General features: G+C 49.7%; 1 protein-coding gene across 1 annotated transcript in view; it reads left to right on the top strand.

Annotated features, from left to right (window-relative positions):
- The first annotated feature begins 6,210 nt into the window (after window positions 1-6,210).
- The window catches only part of LOC119445235 (histone-lysine N-methyltransferase PRDM16), an 88,320-nt gene continuing 77,026 nt past the window's right edge, over window positions 6,211-17,504 (top strand). Inside the window, exon 1 of the mRNA XM_037709558.2 lies at window positions 6,211-6,331. Within this exon, the coding sequence (XP_037565486.2) occupies window positions 6,211-6,331 (121 nt within the window). The remainder of the gene's footprint in view (window positions 6,332-17,504) is intronic.

Genomic DNA, 17,504 nt, shown 5'->3' with positions numbered 1-17,504 from the left:
GAACGAATGATGGCCAGGGCGTATAGATTCGCCTAAACTTCGTCCTTCTGGTTTTAAACGGCGTCGTGAGTTTGTAAATCGCTCTTTTTTAACAAAATACTGCTTTATATACAGGGTGTCCCAGCTAAATGTAGCCAATGTTTTAAGAACGACGGAGTGTGCTAGGAGGCTCAAACCAACTCGGTGGTGTTGAGGATCGCGTGTTCTATAGTCCAATACAAGTCAGGAGAAATGCGGCTTTTCCCCGTCAAAGGACCCCCTTCCAGCTAATGGTGTCATTGCGTGAACGTGACGTCACGGCTAGAGTGTACTAGTCGCGGCCGACCGCCTTGCACCTACGATTAGCGCGGTTGGAGCCAGGTCTCTGAGTGCAGCCGCACGCATAAGTAGTTCCGAAGGACGCATTTATTTTGAGCGCAAATAAAATCTTAGCTCAAATAATTTATTTACCCATTACTACACATGAGGTGAAAGGGCCTATTTGTCAATTGGAGCAGTGAGTTGAATTCCAGTAAACTGCAGCGGCGGCTGTTTCCCGACGGCGCCGAGCGGTGACGCAGAAGACGAAACGCCAGAGCGATCGTCGTTACCGAGTGTGTTAAAAACATTGCTCGCAACACACAAACGAGGCTTTTCACGGATTCACCTGAAGTCAGCTTGAGAGAGCACGATCTCACTGACGATGCCGATGGGTAGATGCGAACAGCGGAGGTAGCCATTTTGATAAAAGTCCGTAAGCGCGGAGGAACACGCTTTTTTTTTTTTTTTTCGTGACCGCGATGCGACAGAAACGTGACGTGGACCGCGACGTCACGGCGCCACAGTGACGTTGCCACAGTGACTGGAAGGGGGTCCATTGACGGGGAAAAGCCGCATTTCTCTTGACTTGTATCGGACTATAGTCTGCGGTATTTTTTTTTTTTTTCGTTTTGCAGAGTAACTTAGTAAAAACTAGTTGCCTAACTTTTTAAATATTGGCTTCACCAAGAAAGTGTCAATACGGAAGTTGTATATCACATTTAAAAGTGGCCGACTGAAGTGTTTGCAACTAAGTACCATTGATGGAGCTTCTTGGAATTGGCTTTAAGAAGCCCGCGAAATACAAAAACAAGCGCGTGTTAGCACTACTATTTCAGCGCTATTAGCGGCAAATTATGTCCGCCTCGCATAGCATTTCGTCTGCACAAACGCCATGTTCTCTGCGCTTATAGGCGTCTTTAAAAATTTGTAAAATCTAAACATAAAAAAATTTAAAAACTGTCACCCCTTCCACTGGGGTGGAGATGGAAGACAGCGAAGCTGTACTACTATTGTGGGAATTATGTATTTCCAATTATGACTATTGAGATATGATGGTGTAATTGGTTATTTGAATTATCAAAGAATGAGAAATATATATGTTCCGGTGGTTTTCATGTATTTAGTGACCACAGGGACAATGACCTTATGGTCGCTACGGTACACCGCCATAGGGTGTACGGCAAAGGTTGGCACGTTCTTCATAAACGCGTCCCGAACGCCGCATGCGTTCGGTGCGAACGCGGGTAAAACGCCGCCGCCGTCGACAACAGTTGTACGCGTTGTTTGTGTGACCGCACGCAACCGCTGTCAAAACGCTTGTTACGTGACTGAACGGCTAAACGCCGTTGTCGACACTGGTAGGGGAGAGGCGGGCGACAGCCCACAGAGAGTCGGCGGCACAGGCGGCAGAGGCCGGCAGGGCTGCGCGCATGCGCCGCAGCGGGAGAGCGGGCATGCACACGCAGTCTAGGGTGCCTCGATGCCCTCCTCGCCCACCACTCCCCTTCCACTGGGAAGTCGCGTTTGCTCTCCGCCGTGCGTTCACTCCCCGTGAAAGTGCGCGTCCCTCGCCCTCGCGCGCTTTCACTCGCACATACAGCATACGGCCAATGAGAGTTTTTTTTTTTTTCGATTGCCGGACACGACCATCGAAGAGTGAGCCCTTAACAGCTTCGCTGTAAAAAATTCATGCATTCGCTTGCAAAAGAGCAAAATAAATGCAAGGAAGATTGAATTACTTCCCCGGGAACACGCCGGCGATTTTCTCGCTCGGAGGTCGTCTCGGTGTCTTGGACTGAGGCCGCGGATGAGAAAAGCGGCAGCGCTGGAACCTTTCTACTGCTACAGAGCCAACCTTCATAAAAGCTAACCCGTTTGCTTTAAGCAATCTTGCGTATGCCTATCCCACAGTCCTCGAAGCACCTGTTACCTTGGCTCCAAACGGCGAACATTTATAGACATTTCATCCAGAACTTATCGAAGATGGCAGCGCCACTTCAAACTTCTCTTCGGAAAACTGACTTTGAGTGGACCACCGAGTGATCAACACAGTGGTCACTCCTGGTGTAACGATAAGGCTGTCGCCCTTACGGTTTGGTATCTAGTTGGAGTTTAATATCATACTCAATGTCTTCATAAAGTCCAATGTCATCAGGACCAGTAGTGATGAGAGGCAAGCTGTTGCACAAGACATTTCACAGACTCCTGCTTTTCAGGCGTGAGTTGTGAGCCAACAGGGATACCAACGAGGGGCTCGCTAGTGGAATCTGTAGATAGGTGGTCTCCACTGAAATTAGCTTGAATGACAGCAGTAAAAGGTTCCTGTTGCACGTCAACTACGGTTGCGTTGGTGAGCTTCCTCCAGAATGGCTCATCCTCATCTCGTTCGTGTTTCATTTGAAGTGGCTCTGCTGCACAACTTTGAGGGTCGAAACGTGCTAAAGCTGGCGTGGTGACGATCACAGCATTTGCCATTCGCAGCATCAGTTACTCTCTGAATTACACTGAGGCATTCTTAAAAGGCTGACAGATAACAGGTAGCTGAGGGGGCTTTATGTAGAGTTCCGCTTGCGCAGCGTAGAACCAGTCCTCTCCTAGGATTAGCGGAAGGGCATTATGCCTGATCAGTACAGCTGCTTCAACAATTGCAGATAGTGGGCCAATATTGATCTTCAGGAATGTGCATCCCTCGGGCATTACTGAACTTCCTCCTACAACAAGCAATGGTGGTTTGGTCCATGGTTCCACCTTGAGATTTGTTGCTAAGTGCGCGGCAAGGATGGTTACATTCGACCCACTGTCTGGAAAGGCACTGACTTCTCCAAGGCTTTGTGCATGGGCTGTTACTATGACACATGTGAGCTTGGAGCCCGGCAATGTATCTCCAACATGGCTAACATGTGTCATTGGTACTTTTGGTGTTGTCTGCGTGTTGCGAGAGAGTCCTGGTTCAGTGCACTTGCTGGCAAGGTGATCTTTCTTGCTGGACTTTAAGAAAGCGCATTTTTCAAGTCATGACCTTTTCGATATGCTGGAGAATCATATTTGGATGAAATGGCCTCGTAGCTGGCTTCCTGTCCAGGTGGTGGCACGTTGGCAATGCGTGAGTGTTGTGGTGATACAGGCTGGGGAAACAGCGGCTGGCTGCTGTGCTGGTTGGTGACAGAACGGTCCACTTTTGCTACTTGGGTGCTGTGTGCTTAGGCCCTTGGAAGAGGCTCGGTGCTCCGCGAAGTGCAGGCGACGCTATTCTGGTCTTTTACAAGACCCACCTCTGTCACAGTGCTCATGAACTCATCCACAGTCCTTGGTCGCTGTACCGTGATTGCCATAGTCACCTGGTCGTGGTGGATTCCCTGTATCAGATACTCAATGCGTTCCTTGTCAGTCAGCTGATCAGGGCACCTGTTTATAATCTTCAGTTTTGCGAGCGCGTAGTTGAACAACGTCATGAACAACGTCATGACTATAAACTCAGGCTACAGCCGCTTGTTTCATTTTAGTAAAGCCAGACATGGGCTACGAGGAGAGCAGTAGTGAACGGTATAGCTGATCGATTTCTATCACGCGCTGCTCTTCAAAGCGCGCCGAAAACTCGGCACACTGTTTCTTGCTTCCACTGCAGAGGAGATGCCAGGGATCAAACTCGCAACCTCGCGCTCATCGGCGGAACTCCACAACCACTGAGCAGTCGCGGACAAGTGGAATCGCGTGTCGTCGTCAGCGCTGCCATTTGAGCGCGTCGTTGCCGTGCCGTTCTCCCGATGGAGATCCTTTCGACACGCCCAGCTTTTTCTTTTTTGCGCTGACGTAATTCTCGACCGTTGCCGAGGAAGAATTGGTTTCCGCTGCCCTTTCGCAGCGTGCGTCGTCGCACTGAGAATCCGCATTCTCTGTAACCTGCAGTGGCACTTCTTTTGACGTTCTATCTTTTCTTTCCGAAACCGCGTCGCAGCAACCTTCGCGGAGGAGGCGAGCAGAGGGCGGCTTTCCCTGAGAGCAGCCCGCTTTGTCGGGGGCGCGATGCGTATCGGCGGCGAGGCGAGCGAGTGGCCCGAACCGATACGGCGCGCGTCCTTCGGGCCGCCCTTTGTTCCGGTCGACAATGGCGCGCGCGTCGCGTGCGGTTCGCGTGGCGGACAATGGTCCTCCCGAGGAGGGCGACTTTTTAAACTGGGCCACGACGTTGTTGCGTCAAGCGCACGCGGTGCCACCACTTTCGCCGCGGCCCGCGCCTCGAAACTGGGCCGGTGCGGCCGGACCCGGGCCTCGTCCGAGCGCCTCCGCCCTTGGCGGCCCCCGCTCCTCTCTAATGACCGCTCGGCGCACAACAACAACACTGCTCGGGGAAAGCTGGCCGACGTGCGACACAGAAGCCGTTCGCCTCGCTCGCCAACCGGTGAATCTTAACTCGGGCCGCGCCCATGCGAAGCCGCCAAGGAAGTCCGGTGGTGCGAGACGCGCCCGTATCGCGTTCAGTTGCGCGAGCACCACTTTACGCCTGTGCGACTAATCGCGCGGAAACGGCCCGGAATGCCAAAATTCCATACTTGCCAGTGCCACTATTATAGTCCGACCGAAGCCCGCCGGGTCGGCTTGTCGGACTGTAATTCGGATTTCCAACTGACGCCGACTCCGTGACGAATCGAGTGTGCGCCGAGGCGGGTCAGTGCGTTTATACGTTCGATGGTTGCACTCTCTCGACCCGCTTCCGAGCGCGATCGTGTCCGGATTACTACGCCAAGCTTCTGAATGATCCCGTCTTAGTTTGATTAATTTGCACGAGACTAATGCCACGGAGGCCAAACTACTGTCATTCCCGAAGACAGTTGATCTCAGCTACGTCTCCTGCATGAAGACGTGTAAGGCGCTAAGCACATAACTATACAGGCAGGAAGTAATCGAGAAAATTGGGGGCGAGAAATCGGCGGAGCTGACGTGCTGTAGCGGGGGAGCTGGGAGAGGTCTGCTTCCGACGTCGATCATCAGCGTGATAACAATGTAGTGGAGTTACCAGGTCACCAGCAGGGTCAGATTTGACATCGGCGAACACTCCTCCATGAGTGAGTGGAACGCCACGGACAGATGCACGACAACGTTTCGACGTATAGTCTGATATAATGCAAGTGTTCTGGCCTGAAACAGACAAAATTATCATGGCGAAAGGATCATAGAGCTGAAATAAATGCTCGATTTCGTCTCCTTTGCTGTGACGTTCATGTTACGTGATAATTCGCGCAAACTAACACCGTTTGTGTACCTCCACATATCACGATCTGAATAAGGCAACGCTATAGAATTACGCAACAAATACAAAGCCAGCAGAACTAAAACCAATAAAGTCTATAGTAGCAGTTTGAAACGTTCACTGTGCTAAAAAAAATTTAAAGAGAAAACGAGGGTGGGTGGGGGCGGGGGGGGGGGGGGGGGGGGGAGCTGAAGAGCTGTGTTTGGAAAATGGGAGCTGTCATTGTTTAGATGCGACAGCCGAACTTCGCTGTAGGCTGGAGAGAATATAACTTTGGCCTCACTTCAGTGTCGTGGACTAATATAGCATTATCTGCCATGCGATCAAGCAATATTCGAATAGAGATAACGAAATGTCCACCTCCTATGTGTTCACTGGCCCGTTGGCATTGCATTACTCTTCTCGTACATTGCTAGATTTGCCACTTTAGCTTCTCTCTGTGCCTTTTCTTTGTCTCTACTTAGAATCAAGCCCCCCCCCCCCCCCCCCCTACAAAAATTATCGCCACCCCAAAGTTTTATTCTTGTTATGCGCGACGAAAAAGGAAACGATAATCTATTGGCTATTATTTTATACATTACGATCGTCGGCGTTAGCTTCGATCGCACCTTTACAATTGGCCGTAATTTCGAGAGAACCCGGGTCTGACGGTACGGCTTCGCATGCAGGTTTTCCTTGAACTGAGCCGTGGCTCTGCTGGGGGTCGCCAGGAGCTTCGGCTCGCCTGCCTCGAGTCCCTGGAGCCGCCGAACAGCGCGCCACTCTCTCATGCGTCAGCCAACGGTGAGTACGCAAAGGCATACATCATCCTCGCCACCAACTCAACTGCTGCTCTTGTAGCACTCGTCTCAGCGATCTACGGCGGAGTTCCCTGCTCCAAAAGATCGTTTACTTGCTTGCCTTTATATTCCTGTCCTCTCGCGAATGCAAACACGCTATGTCCGTCCCTGTGAAGGCAGCATTTACGACGCGATCATGACACTGGTCACGTCGATACTACCTGCAGCGAGAAAATGGGTGCGCGTAATTCCGATTTGTATATCCCGCCAATATGCGCTGCGGAGAAGACGACATTAAGCAAGGTTTTTAGAACTGCTGGCGCGAAATTGAGGAATGTAAATTTATCCGCTCAAAAAAAGGGATCAATATAGTTAAACTTTCTGTGGTGAAAGACAACCTATTACTGCATGACATGGACTACATGGCATTACATTGTCATGACTGACTCATGGCTAAAGTATCGGCTACACACTGGTAACAGCTGCAATTTTTGTGACTTTGACATGCATTTCTGCGCCAGTCTGTGTTACACATGATTAAAAATAATTTCAGCACGTTGTTTGGCTGAAAGGCAGTCGACTAATTTCATATTATGGGATGGTTATAGACGCCAGCTGACTTCCTTCTAGAAATTAGTGAATGAAATTATTAGTTACCAGTCAATAATTCGACCTAGAAGATCAAATATAAGAAGAAGTATTACCGTTCCTTAAAGATGATCTTAGAATAAAGTAAAGTAGGGACCAAAAAAAAAAAAAAGAACTCAGCTTTGTAGTCAAATAAAATTTGGTAGTCGTACACAAGGTATCTTCGTACAGGGAGCAATTACCAGGCCCAGACTCCCAGGCTTACCTCGTCTGTCGCATAGGCCTTATTAACCAACGAGCCAACCTACCTTCATTGTGATATTGCTTTGGAAAGCACACGAAGGAGCAAATCTTGTTTCTGTGCTTTTATCGAGGACTGACGCAGCCCAACACCTAAGCAAGCTAGCGCACAGTATGACATTGGAGAAGTGGCATGCAACTGAATTCACCCAGAATCGGTTGCATTCTCTCGACCCATCTATGCAGCTGCGGCTGTTGCCTGGATTTCCGCGAAATGAGGAAATGATGCTGTGCCGCTTACGCTTGAGTGTTGCATTCACCAATGCTTACACGTGCTTGATTGGAATGGCTGATAGCGCCGAGTGTAATGCTTGCGGTGTCGATGAGACTATAGAACACCTACTATGCTACTGTCCATTTTTTCAAAACGAAAGACATGACCTCTGCAACGTTCTCAATAGGCTAGATAGAAGACCGTTCACCTTGAGCAAGATCTTGGGACCATGGCCTCGAATATCACAGCTGCAATAGGCCACAAAAGCGCTGCTGCGATTTTTGAAAGCTGCAGGACTGAGTGACCGTCTATGATCTGGACTGATTGATCATCAGTGATATAGAACAGAGATCTGTTGCTACGTCGGCGATATCAACAGCGGACTTTTTATTCTTCTCTTAATCTCTCTCTCCCCTTTTCCCTTCCCCCAGTGTAGGGTAGCCAAATGGACTCAGTCCAGGCTAACCTCCCTGCCTTTCATTAAATCATTTTCTCTCTCTCTCTCTCTCTTTGCCAGACTTATTTCCCGAAACATATATCGTACCCAAAACATTTATGTACAGGTTGGTGGTTTAAGCCCAGGCGTAATCCTCTTTCTCGTGTCGTCGGCATGTGTCTGCATTATTGTTGTTTTATTCAAATGCCATCTCCTTTATTTATCACAACACTTCAAGAGTAAGTTTCGTTCTGCTTTGGTCAGGTCCCTTGATGATCTGGGCTAATAGCACAGCTGCGGTCGTTGTTTAAACGCGCGGAGCCTGTACGGGATAATGGTTTGTAAGTGCTGTCCGGGAGCGGGCGGCCATCACAAGTACAACATTGGAAGTGAACCACCGAGCTCCTTGTAGCCATTCTTTCAGTGCAGGCTGCGCATGATCCGCAACCGGCGCGTTCTTCCGGGCGGAAACGTCGCCGCGCTCAACGACTACTGACTCGGACCTTTTTTTTTCTCCCCATTTCCGCGACTCTCCACTATATACCTGCGTCGGTGCCGAACAGGCCAAGACAGAGCCACTGTTCTCGCCATATACCGTTCACGCATGGCCGAGCGCCGCTCTCGTCGTCCTTCGGGTGGCGACGCCAGCCCTTTCTCCTCGAAGTCCAAACTGCCGCCGACCCAGAGGCTGGCATCTCCGGTGAAGACCGTTGGCACCAACGTGCCGTGATCGACGTCGCACGGGGGGTCCGTCGCGTATCAGTGATCGCGCACACCGCGAGAGCGCACGTGTCTCGAGCACTCGAGTGCGCACCGAGACACATCACGCATGCGCTGCTCATGGGGAGATGACTCGGAGCGACGCGACGCACGCCAGCAGGTGAAAAGCCGGTGTGATTTATTGTTGCTGACGCGTAAGCCGACTCCTTCATCGACTGCACGGACGCACTATTGCTTCCCTTGCCATTCGCGGAGCTGCAGGAAGAAGCCAGGACGAAAATAACACGGAACGGGGTAATTAGTGAAACAGACAAATAAAAATAATTAAATTCTGGGTTCCTAGGTGCCGTAACCACAATTCCAGAGTCAACGACCAAAGATTCTGTGAACGATGTCATTGGCCGCCACTTCTAAGCAATGAATTTGCTTGGTCCTACATGGCCTGCATGGCCTAAGAATGTCTGGCTGTGAACTTCTGCGGCTACATCACCCTCAATGTGGCGTCGTAGTTGCCAATATAAAAATGCTACGCTGTTATGTGTGAGTGGGTCACCACAGGGATGGAGACTAACAAACAATCACATCATGCTAAAAACTCGCTAAAGCCGGCTGTTGTCTGGAACCACTGCTAATCATCAACAGCATTTTGTGATCTCAGTATACAGCCGTTATCGAAGCCGAATTCAGTGAATAGCTGCGGCCGAAGATGGTTTTATTCAACAGTTATAAACAAAATAAAAGAAAGAAAAATAATAGAAACAATGTAAGACATTTGGAACTAATACAGTGAATCATGGTTGAAATATGTCGTTGCTATTCCTGACGTCATCATTAGGTTTTCAATACCTCGCGCACATCGGTACTCCAAAAGTTAGCATTTTGGGTGCACGTTAAGAAACCCAGGTGGTCAAAATAAATCCGGAGCCCCCCACTACGGCGTGCCTCCTAATCCTATCGTGTTTTTGGCACGTAAAATTCGAGAATTTAATTCATTTTTTGATAAGGAAATCAAGAGGTGTTGGTGAACCATTTGTGTGAGCACCAGCTTAGATCGTAGACGTGATAGACATGCGTCATTTCAGCGTGTGCCCTCCTTCACTTTGGGCAGCCGCTCTCAATTCGTCACGTCGCCGCCCCTCCCTGCAAGCAAATCGCCGTCACCGTCAAGTCCGTGGCGCTCACACCGCACGGTACACCGGTGCTGCATCATCAGACATTGCATAGCTCCTCTTAAAGCATTCAAGTGCAGGGGCCTTTCGCTGTTTATAAAATATAGGCCGAATAATGTTCCGGCTTACTCAAGTGGAATAGCGCTGAAAACTTAGTTGTCAAGAAAGAAAATTGCAAGTAGTAATAGTCCGCCAATATAGATAGCGCCTCACCTGTCAAGAATCCTGCGCTACAGCTAAGAAGTTTCACAACACAATTTTGCCATAGAATGCGTAGGAAATCGTGGGTCTCATTCACAAAGCTTTTTGTCCATAAGTGCTCTTTGTAACTGGCCGGCCACCGTAGCTATTATGCCCAACAATGCCATTGGCGGGCATCGGTTCTTATGAATAGTTTTAGCGTAAGAACGCTTTCGTGAATGCAGGCCCGTAACTAGACGTGTAGTCGATAAGGCATGCTTCGCACGTTGCGACATGTCAGGAACACACCTCTTATAATTGAGTGCAGGCTGAGAAAGCGCACTGTCACCACCATCGCTGCTCGTATATGACTGGTTTGTATACACGCTGATGGAGCCGTCTGTACCGCGCCGCTGTCGGAATCATGGGCGGTAGATTGCGGCTGAGTCAGACGTATTTATTATGTAAATACTGATTAATATATTTCTTCACTATTAATTCCACCAGTAAAATCGAAGCCGACTGAAGATAGGCTCAATAGACCGACTGACTCAGGTCACTTGAAATTCAGGAAACACGCCCACTGAATTTCTTCCTCTGCAACTTCGTGAAATGACGCGCGCGATCAAGAGCAGTAAGAATAGGAGGACTCACAGCCACCAGAGCGGAATAGCGGCACCGGTAATCCCCGTCTTTACAGCTGCGGGAAAACGGCTGCGCTGTAGGCCGTTCGGAGAATTGCTTCGCCACGATGGGCAACATGGCCACTCGGGAACGACAACTGCTCGGACGCTTCGTTCAACCATTCAAGGCCGATGCTGATATAGTAAGCCCGGGGAGTTCTAAACTTCTAAACAGCTTCACCGAAGCTATTCCTTGCTTACGCTGATTAATACTTTTTTGCTGCCAACCGGCTATTCATTTTGCATAAAAACACGACCACAAGTAAAATGTCATTATGCAGACTGCCACTGCCTTTTTATGACCCGTGGGAAAATGGGTACGTCACCGCACGTCCTGTGGAACAGCTTCTTTGTGCGACTGGTAGGTTACATACAGCCAGGATGAGGATACGAGATACGGTAATTATGCGTGATGCAATAAAAAGTGGTTGAAGACGAGTTGTAGAACAGAGTATACCTATACTCCAGCTCCGTTAAGTGAGCACCAACCGAGTGACGATCGAGTCCTTCCTTTCTTAGTTCGTTAACGCCGAATGGCGGTGGCTGGCGACGTCGTGTTGAGAAAGTGGCCGACACCGAGGATTCTGACCAACCGTGAACAATGCTTACCGTGTCACTGTTTGGGCACCAGTAAAGCTATACGCGATCATAGTCTAAGAATGCCATGGCAAGTACATCGCTGTCCATCTTAAAGTGAACTTGCATAGATGAGCCACCAAATTAAGTTGACGTCATCTTGCATGACCTCACGACGGAGGCGAACATCGTTCACTACTGGTGTCTCTGCAGTGATATGTTTTGCAGTTCAGAGGCACTAAGGCCAGATGCAGTGCAGTCAGGTGGCCGGAGCCTTTTCTGAATTCTTAGGTTGTTACCCAGTGTAGAGGTGCGAACGTGCGGACCACGAACTTTAGAGTTTATTGATCGATCGCAAGGCAATAACACTAAACGCGCTCAGCTTTTTTCGGTCGTGCCATTAGGCTTGTGGAGCGGAGCCCTCTATGTCACTCTAAGTTATTTAATTTTCCGGTGTATTCCTTGAACACACAAGTCATTCTTTTGCATAGTATACAGGATTCCGTTTAATCTTGGGCCGATCGGCGGACATAGACGGTGACAAGCGCAACGCGCTATTTTTCCAAGTGCAATATAAAGCAATATTCCACGTGCCTTCCAGCTCCCATGATCTTCCTATGTTCGGCAATGACTGTGTAATGAGATTGTGATTTATCATCGATGTCATGCGATGATAAACACTGTGAACTTTGTGCAAATCCTAATGCGAAAAGTCACATCTAGCGGAGCGTCGTTCTTCGCTTTGTCATCCAGAGATATACTTTCTAAAGTGATTCTTCGCCACGTTAACTCCAACAGTATGCAGTTAAAAGCTTAAAACAAGGTCCTCCCATCCTTTCCGTTGCGATATCATCGTCACGCTCGTCACGTCATCGTGTCGCCGTCAGGTAACCTCATCATAATCAGCTTCACCCTGACCATATATGGCGAAGAACAGAACTGTGCCCACCTCCGCCACGGGAGGCTGAACCCACGCTGTAGTATGCAGTTACGAGCCGGAGGCTCTGAGCACTGATCTATCACGCAGCGTTTGCGCTAGATTTGTGTGGGATATTGTGCGCCGTGTAGACTCTGAGATCGGTGGTGCCTGTGCATGTAACTTGGAGGCCGCGTCCTTGTGCTCATCGCAAGTAAGCTGTTCGTAAGAAGATGGCAAATTCCGCTGGGAAAGCCTGCTGCTCTCGCAGTAAACGAGGTCAGCACCGGAAGAATTGCTGGTGTCTACATATATCTTTTTTATTCTTCCCATTATATCGTTCTTATTTTCTTTTGTAGCCGTAACATTACGACAAAAGCGCATAGATTCTCTTAAATACCTCCTGTGCTTTCGGCAACATTGATGTCGAAGATCTCACGGATGATAAATGCGGACACGCCCAACTCGGAGACAGCGTGCCAACTGCGCTTTTGGACCTCCTTCACAACACGTAATTGTGCGTCTACGGTAGGCTTTCTCTCTCCTATGCCATTATCGTACGCGACCTCTGCAGTCGCCATCGCCCTCTGTGCTGCTTTTGTCCCAGTATTAACGTGCTCGACAATCGTACTGTGCCAACAGCCGTAATAAAGGGTTCCTATGGCAGCCTGCGCCTTGTAAGATATCTTTGATACTACACGGATCAAATGTGGGGTATAGTATATTTAGTCGATTCTCAACAATAGTGACACTGCTATCCTTGTTCGTAGTTCTCGAGTTTCCCTGTGCGGTTTTGCAAGCCTCTGTCCGGTATGTTCTCTCTGATGTCCGCGCCCACCTATTGACCACTGCCCCTATGGACGTCAGCGTTCAAATTGCCACGCGTGAATCTCACCGTCAATTTTATATTAATGCGCTCCCTGAGTCTTCTTGTTATTCTAATGGTAACTAATGAAAAACGAGCCTTATCAAATGATTTTTTTTCATATAATTGTAAAAGGCTCCTCACAAGTACGGTCCCGCTGAAGTACTCGTGTTGTACTTTGGCACTTTTTTATGCTTTACTACTGCACCTATTTCTGTTGATACACATATTTGTAGAACGCGAACAAACCAAGGAAAGATGAAAACAAATATTTATGCTCGGCCAACTGTACTGTTTGCAACTGTGAACTCAGTTATACAATTCCAAATGTGAGGAACGATGCAAAACCCGCCACAGTGGATATGTCCACTCAGAGGATATGGCGTTGCGGTGCTGAGCACGAGGTCGTGGCTTCGATTCCGTTCACGGTTGGATCACGCTGCGGCGGCCTGCATTCCGATGGAGTAGGACTCCAAAATAGTTCATCCACCGTGCATTGGGCGCGTGATACAGAACCCGAGGTGATCAATTATTCCGGAGTCCGCCACAACAAGCGTGTCTCATAATCAGATCGTGGTTTTGGCTCTTGGGACCTCACAATAAAATTAAAATTAATTAGTTTAATATTTAGGAATGATGCACGGAATGCCGCAGATGTGTAGCACTCGTAATATGACTGGATGTGACCATACGTATACACTAAAGCCCATCATGACGGCATGCAAACCTTCCACTAATTAATGAAGCGAAAGTACATGCAGTATGCTAGACATGAACGATGCCGCTGTGGCGGGCCGATCGGATCATTCGCGGTGCTCACCCCTGCGAGCAATACTTCTCTGTCAGCAGTCAGGTACCAAGTCGACCTCTCTCGATCGGGCGCGCGCCACTCTCTCCGGGAGTCGTGGCCCGTGGCCAACAGGGTCGGCGCTCGGGTGGCGGATGTGCCTTCGGTGGCGGCAGCTAGGCACAGGTGCGCCGCTGCCCCGCGCAGGTCCGGCAGCTGGCGCCGGCGTCAGCCGAGCGTCCCGGCCTCGGCCGGGCGCGGCGGCCAGTGGTCCGTAACCGCCGGTTCCGCCGCCGACGCTGGCAGCTGCGCCAGCTGGGTGCCTGCCCCCCTTCGCTGTCGACCGGAGAAGAAGGATGGGGTCGATCCCTCCTCTCGAGCACTTTCACCGCGCTGTCCACTGCCCCTTCCTTCCCCGGCGGTCAAGAAACGGTTCTTCCCGGTGACCGCTCCGAGCCTCCCGGAAAGGGACAGACTCGCCGTCACTGCCGCACGACTGCGCGCGCACACACGCTTGCATTTGCCCTCGCGGCAGACGATTCCGCTTGCCGAGATGATCAGCCTACCTCCCCTTCCTGATTTTAGTTTCTCACGGGTCATGTAACCGTCTTAAGAATCATCCCTCCCCGCGGGCTTGCTTAGGCGCGGGGTACGGAACACGAGCTAGGAGACAGGTAAAATAATGACGGGGCAACACAATGCGCCTACTGTCAAACATTGTGTACTGCTTGCTTTTCCAATAAGGCAGATACAAACAGTTTCCCGTAATAAACGGGAAGGTAACAAATATGTAATAAGAAAGCACTAATTTATTGAATTGATGTGTGTGACAGCAAACGAGGGACAGGAGGAGGAAGTGAAAGTGATGGGATGAGGGGGCAGTCACAGGTGCCTCGAGCGGCCAGTCACGCGGCAATCGTGCGTGTATTCGCGGGCTTCTTTCACGCTCGGAAAAACACTATTATATAGCACGCATTGAGCAACAGAAAGCTGTATCGGGAGTTTCTCATGTTGCTCTTCAATTTTCTCATAGACACTTTTCACCTAACTATAATATTGGAGAAGTTGATTAATTAACACTAATTATCTAATTAGGTGGAATGCAAAAAATAATCTGAGTATCTCCAAGCGACGACAAATAACATTACCTTGGTTCTGGCCAGCTACGTGGCATGTACATGTCTTGAAATATTGGTGTGTGATGGTTGGGACACCCTGTATGTATCTTGCCTTGCAACCTCTGTATCTTCCTGATTCTCTACATTGGTCGAACAAAGGAGTAGCTCCGCAATCGGCAGTACACTACGAAATGCTTGAAGTGTGTTTTAGACTCACATGTCGTAAGAATGTGCATATCACTGATTGTTCAGTGATGTGGACCGACGCAAGTATTCGCGGGAACCTAGCGAGGACGATAACCCGCCGTGGCTGCTCAGTGGCTATGGTGTTGGACTGCTGAGCACGAGGTCGCGGGATCAAATCCCGGCCACGGCGGCCGCATTTCGATGGGGGCGAAATGCGAAAACACCCATGTACTTAGATTTAGGTGCACGTTAAACAACCCCAGGTGGTCCAAATTTACGGAGTCCCCCACTACGGCGTACCTCATAATCAGATCGTGATTTTGGCACGTAAAACCCCATAATTTATTTTTAATAGGGAGGACGAGAACAAGGTATCTTGTTCGCGCAAGCGACATCGAAGTTAACTTAGACGGCCTGTGGAGCTCGTCCCGAACTTTATGTAATTACGTATATCTATAATCGTCACTCGATGATCTGTTTTGGCGCGTAATGCTTAAAAAAAAAAAAAAAAAACTGCGCGGCCGATTAGGGCATAGTGGGCCATTTCGCTAGATGGGAACCGACGCCACCTTTCGGAAACGTAGAAGACGTGGACTGAAATTCCGCTTCTTTGGTCAAACTCTTAGCAATTGAGCAGCGTAAGGTGCTGGGTGAACGTTGCTCTACTCGACAATGCGATGTCAGTGGCCCGAATGAAAGTCGCGCATGGAGCCTCATCCAGGACTGATGGGTGATAACAGTATGATTCAGGGTGCCCAGTAGTTCTTGGCGCCAGGAGTGAGGCCCGGAGGAGGAAGTGCTACTTGCACGGCGAAAGGTGTCTCATGCACTCTAATTTTGGAGCCGGCGACCAGGCAAAAAGGAATAATCGCCGATTACCTGTCAAGCGTAACCAGCTCCGCACCACTGCGAGTCAGGACGCACACTGTGCGGCTGTGCTCTTTTAAGCGCTGACGGGCGCGTGCAAGAGTTTTGTGCCTGCTGAGAAAAAAATACGTCCTTGCTAGCAGTGGTCCGTTACAGGAGTAAACTTGGAGGTCGCAGTGCGCTGGCGACTCACCGAGGTGATTGCAAAAGCACTGTGTACGTGATTTCTTTCTTTGTCTTTCCTTTAGGAAACGTCGCATTTGCCAGAGTTCTTGCACAATATTGGAAGACGTGCAAGGACGAAGCACAGGCAAGGTACACACAGGCATCCGACCGTCTTGAAAGCTAGCTCACAATTCGACTTTACTGCGTCAGCGATCTACGATTGAGAGCATCCCATCAATTCTCATTCCCAGTGGAAACATTACCTGTGCGCCCCTGCGCTTGGTGGTGAATCACCACTGACACTGAGAATAACTAGGATCGATGCGTGTTGGAAGTGGTCACTCAGCGGGCGTGTAACATCATCTCTTTCAAAGTAATTATTCCGGACCGATGGAATAGTATGAGCAGGAATACTTAAAAGTTTATTTGCGCCCGCTTGGTAAAATGAAATAGATAATGCGATTGTGCAGCACGAGTGATGACAAAAAACTTCAGTTTTACTTTACGGGCAGATAAAGTGGTGCATGTTATGATGTAGCTAGTAGCGATAAATGGTTGACATAAATGATTGCTGTGAACGACTGAATGATAAGCTAACACGACTGGCCGAGTGTCGGCCTGACATAAGCAGTAAGTACATTTCGAAGTTCCCGGTGTAGCACATATTTATTTCAGAGAGGACAAGTGGCATTAAAGAGTTGTCTGAACGACGATGAACACATTCTTTCAACTCACTGTGCGCAATTAAGCACCTCAAATGTGTGTCTTTTCATCAACTGAATAAGTACCCACACTTTGGTCTTGTTTTGTTTATATCGCTGAAAATTGAAGTGAAAATTGCGCTTATTTTCCCATATAGGAATATTGGGGAAAGGACCACAGACTAGAGCACTGCACGGGCCGATTTTTGCGGCCCGGGCCCGGCCCGGGCCCATTTTTACATTGGGCGGCCCGCCCGAGCCCGATCAAAACATTTATGGCGAGACCCGGGCCCGGCCCGGGCCCGGAAATAATCTACGTTACCCGCCCGGCCCGGCCCGCCACCCCTTTACCTTAAGCCCGAGCCCGGCCCGAGCCCGGCTCGAAACCGGCCCGAACCCGGCCCGAGACCGAAAAATACATGTTTTTCAGAGTTGAGAAGCCCCAGAATAACTCGCAGAAAGCCCGAGCCCGGCCCGGGCCCACGTCAAAAAACCCGAGCCCGGCCCGGGCCCGGGTCAAAAAGCAGACGCCGTGCCGGAGCCCGGCCCGAGCCCGTGAAAAAACTGCTCTACCCGGCCCGGCCCGGCCCATGGGCCGGGCCGGGCCCGGGTTTCGGGTAAGCCCGAGCCCGTGCAGTGCTCTACCACAGACTAAAAGCTACAAAAGTGTAGCTTGCCACTAAATATACACGTAGTACATGTCAAA

The sequence above is a fragment of the Dermacentor silvarum genome, chromosome 3, assembly GCF_013339745.2.
Source record: "Dermacentor silvarum isolate Dsil-2018 chromosome 3, BIME_Dsil_1.4, whole genome shotgun sequence".
In the NCBI taxonomy this organism is placed as follows: domain Eukaryota; kingdom Metazoa; phylum Arthropoda; class Arachnida; order Ixodida; family Ixodidae; genus Dermacentor; species Dermacentor silvarum.
This window is presented reverse-complemented; position numbering and strand designations above follow the sequence as displayed.